Source organism: Bos grunniens, chromosome 7, assembly GCF_055505025.1.
Source record: "Bos grunniens cultivar Pamir isolate PY7600 chromosome 7, Bosgru_T2T1.0, whole genome shotgun sequence".
Classification (NCBI taxonomy): domain Eukaryota; kingdom Metazoa; phylum Chordata; class Mammalia; order Artiodactyla; family Bovidae; genus Bos; species Bos grunniens.
This window is the reverse complement of record NC_141171.1, coordinates 39,902,684-39,906,626: the sequence shown is the minus strand read 5'-3', so window position 1 is coordinate 39,906,626 and position 3,943 is coordinate 39,902,684. Positions and strand designations below refer to the sequence as shown.

The window sequence follows — 3,943 nt, the reverse complement described above, 5'->3', positions numbered from 1 at the left end:
CATATAAGGCTACTATTTCCTGTTGACTTTATGTTTCAATGATCTATTCGCTATGTAAGCAGGGTGTTAAAATCCACTACTCTTCTTGTGTTGCTGTCAGCTTTCTCCATTTAGATCTCAAAAACCGCCTTATACATGTCAGTTCTTCTGTTTTAGATGCATATATATTAATAACTATCATTAGCTTTATAACTTTGTCTTCATCATTTTTAAGTCTTCCTGAATTCTCAGTAATAAATAACACCCTCATCCACTGTTTTTATACCGGTTTTTCTATCTTCACATATGTCACTATGTCACATGACATTTTTTCACTGTCATTATATCATTTGGCTTTTGTTTCTCACAATCTTATGCCTAGAAAATGGCCAGTACTCACCATATGTTCCTCAAATGCATAAAATATTTCTCATTACAACTGTTTAATGCATGATTCCTTGGGAGAAAGTCTGAAAATTTTCTCCATATAACCATCTATATAGGACTACCTGAGCACTTTAGATAACTTTTCCTACTCAGTCTGTATATTTCCTACTCAGTCTGTACAGACTTTCCAACAAGTCTGTATATTTCCTCTCTCTCTAACAGAATTCCTAGTCAGAGATGTTGTAAAACATCTATTAAATGTTTTATATATATTTACTTTATATATATATGGTTTAAAATATACATTGTAGCATTTTAAATAATAATACTTATTTGTGCAAAATTATATATGTATTTTTTATTCTTAGTCATCAACACCAGCACATGGTACCAGGAAATGATACACAAAATTCAGGATTTCTTCTTCAGGGTTTATCAGTGGAACCAGAACTGCAACCGTTCATATTTGGAATGTTCCTCTCCATGTATCTGATCACTTTGTTTGGAAATCTGCTCATCATCCTGGCTGTCATTTCAGACTCCCGTCTTCACACTCCCATGTACTTCTTCATCTCCAACTTGTCCTTTGTTGACATCTGTTTCACTACCACGACAATCCTAAAGATGCTAATAAATATACAGATCCAGAGCAAAGTTATATCCTATGGAGGGTGCATCGCCCAGATGTATTTTTACATGCAGTTTGCAGCACTGGATGATTTTCTTTTGACTGTGATGGCCTATGACCGCTTCCTGGCCATCTGCCACCCCCTGCACTACACGGCCATCATGAACCCCCGACTCTGTGGACTGCTGGTGCTGCTGTGCTGGATCATTAGTGCCCTGTTTTCCTTGTTAGAAAGCTTACTGGTCTTACAGCTGTCCTTCTGTACAGACTTAGAAATCCCCCACTTTTTTTGTGAAATCAAACAGGTTGTACTACTTGCCTGTTGTGACACTTTTCTTAATGATGTTTTTATGTATTTTACATCAGTGTTGTTGGGTGGTGGCCCCCTGGCTGGTATTCTTTATTCTTACTCTAAGATACTATTCTCTATACATAGAATCTCATCACCTCAGGGGAAATATAAAGCATTTTCCACCTGTGTATCGCACCTCTCAGTTGTCTTCTTATATTATTGTTCAAGCCTAGGAGTGTACCTTAGTTCTACTGGTACCCACAGCTCACATTCAAGTGCAACAGCCTCAGTGATGTACACTGTGGTCACACCCATGCTGAACCCCTTCATCTACAGTCTAAGAAATAAAGACATAAAGAGTGCTCTGAAAAGATTCTTTCAGATGGCAGTCATAAAAAGGAAAATTGTTCTGGATCTGAAGAATCATCCTTGAAGAATGACTCAAAACCTTAAAACAAGGAATCCCTATTGTTTGATCAGATTCTGGGTGTTGAACTTGCTGTTTGTATTAGTTTCTTAAAATTTCCATTTCTTTGATTTGAACACTTTAGACAATTTGTATACTCGCTATTTTAAGTTTCCCCCTCTATCTGCTGATTTTTTTGTTCATTTTCTTTTGTCCATTTCCCTACTTTTCCATTTTTATTTGTGCATTTTCCTACTTTCACAAAGTTTTTCCCAGCCTTGGAGAAGAAAAACTTGGAAATTTTGATTAATTTTGTGGTACAACATGGGTTAATTAAAGATAATTTTTCTCAAATGACATTTATTATCCTGAATGATTTTAGAAGAACCATAAAAACTGGAAAATGAGTAATGAAATTTCAGTAACTACATACATATCAATAATTACTTTAAGTGCCAGTGGAATAAATGATTCAATAAAGAGACATAAGGTAGCTGAGTGGGGTTCCCAGGTGGTGCAGTAGTAAAGAAACTGCCTGCCAATACAGGAAATGTGGAAGATGCAAGGTCAATCCCTAGGTTGAGAAGATCACCTAGAAGGGGAAGTGGCAACCCACTCCAGTATTCTTGCCTGAAAAATTCCACTGTCAGAGGAGCCTGGCAGGCTACATATAGTCCATGGGGTCACAAAGAGTCAGATATGACTGAGCAACTTCGCACACATATCTATATACTGCATATAAGAGACTAACTTCAGACTAAATTTTCACAAATAATGAATGTAAGGGAATGGAAAGGTATTTTATGCATGTGAACTTTATAAGAAAGGGGGGTTGCAATATTCATACCAGAAAAAATAGACTTCAAAGAAAATTTGTCTTTATTGCATAAGACAAAGTGTATTACATAATGTGAAAGGAATCAACACAAGAAGAGTACATACTAAAAATATTTGCTAACATATATATACCTAGAGCTTCCCTTGTGGCTCAGCTGGTGAAGAATCTGCCTGCAATGCATGAGACCTGGGTTTGATCCTTGGGCTGGGAAGATCCCCTGGAGAAGGGAAAGGTTACCCACTCCAGTATTCTGGCTTGGAGAATTCCATGGACTGTAAAGTCCATGGGGTTGCAAAGAGTGAGTGACTTTTGCTTTGTATACCTAAGATAAGAGAAACTAAAGGATAAAGTAAATATTCACTTATATGAAGGGAAACATTAGCAATAATACAAGAACAACAGGAAATGTTAACAACTCATCTTCATCAATGGACTAATCATCTAGACCAAAAAAATCACTAAGGAAACAGTGGTCTTAAATGACATTAGAAGAGCTGTACTTAATAAATACATAAAGAACATTAAATTTTTTAAAAACCACACTTTTTATAGTGCTTGTGGAGTATACTCCAGGGTAGATCACATGATAGCCCAGGTAACAAGTCTTCTCAAACTTACAAGTATAGAAGCTGCATCATGCATGTTTGGAGCACAGTGGTATGAAACCAGAAAGCAACTATAGGAAACAAAATGAGAAAAATACAAACCTATGGCAACTAAAAAGCATATAATTAAAAACCTAATGAGAAAACGAAGAAATCAAAGAGGAAATCAGGAAATATTCCCCCCCCAAAAAAGAAAATGAGAGCACAAATTTCCAAAATACGGGGGATACAGCAAAAACCTATAAGAGTGATTTTAATACCAACACAAGTGTACCTCAAGGAATAAGGATATTCTCATATAAATCACCTAAGTTACCATCCAAAAGAATTAGGAAAAGTAGAACAAAGAAAGCTCAGAGTCAGTAGAAGGAAATAGTGGTAGAAACTAAATGAAATACAGACCAAAAATCGAAAAGATCAATAAAATTGAGAGCTTGATTTTCATAAAGGATAACCAAAATTGACAAGCCTTCAGCCAGGCTCAATAAGGAAAAAAAGAGATATGGAAAGGAAGAAGTAAAACAGATGCCATAATACTATGCTACTAGAAAATGACTAGAGTTTATCAATCAGTGTGGCGATGCAATATCTTGGATTCCTATACACTCTTTTTATTTCAAAAGAAAAGAGAAAAAAAAAGAAAAAAAGTAGCTGGAGGAATTGGATTCTCTGATTTCAGAGTAGACTACAAAGCTACAGTAATCAAAAGAGTATGGTGGTATCACAAAACAGAAATACAGATCAATGAAATGGGATTTAAAGCCTGAACCAGGCGCTTCTAGTAATCTATGAAAAAGGAAGCAAGAAT

At 35.8% G+C, this 3,943-nt stretch overlaps 1 protein-coding gene across 1 annotated transcript; it reads left to right on the top strand.

Moving 5' to 3' along the window:
* The first annotated feature begins 704 nt into the window (after window positions 1-704).
* Window positions 705-2,232, top strand: LOC147369124 (olfactory receptor 7A17-like). The gene has a single exon (XM_086411105.1). The coding sequence runs from the start codon at window positions 751-753 to the stop codon at window positions 1,717-1,719; it is 969 nt and encodes a 322-aa protein (XP_086267231.1). The 5' UTR covers window positions 705-750; the 3' UTR covers window positions 1,720-2,232.
* Window positions 2,233-3,943: the final 1,711 nt, after the last annotated feature.

Bases quoted from the DNA above. Each gene is read 5' to 3' on its own strand.
- LOC147369124 (XM_086411105.1), top strand. From the start codon at position 751: ATGGTACCAGGAAATGATACACAAAATTCAGGATTTCTTCTTCAGGGT.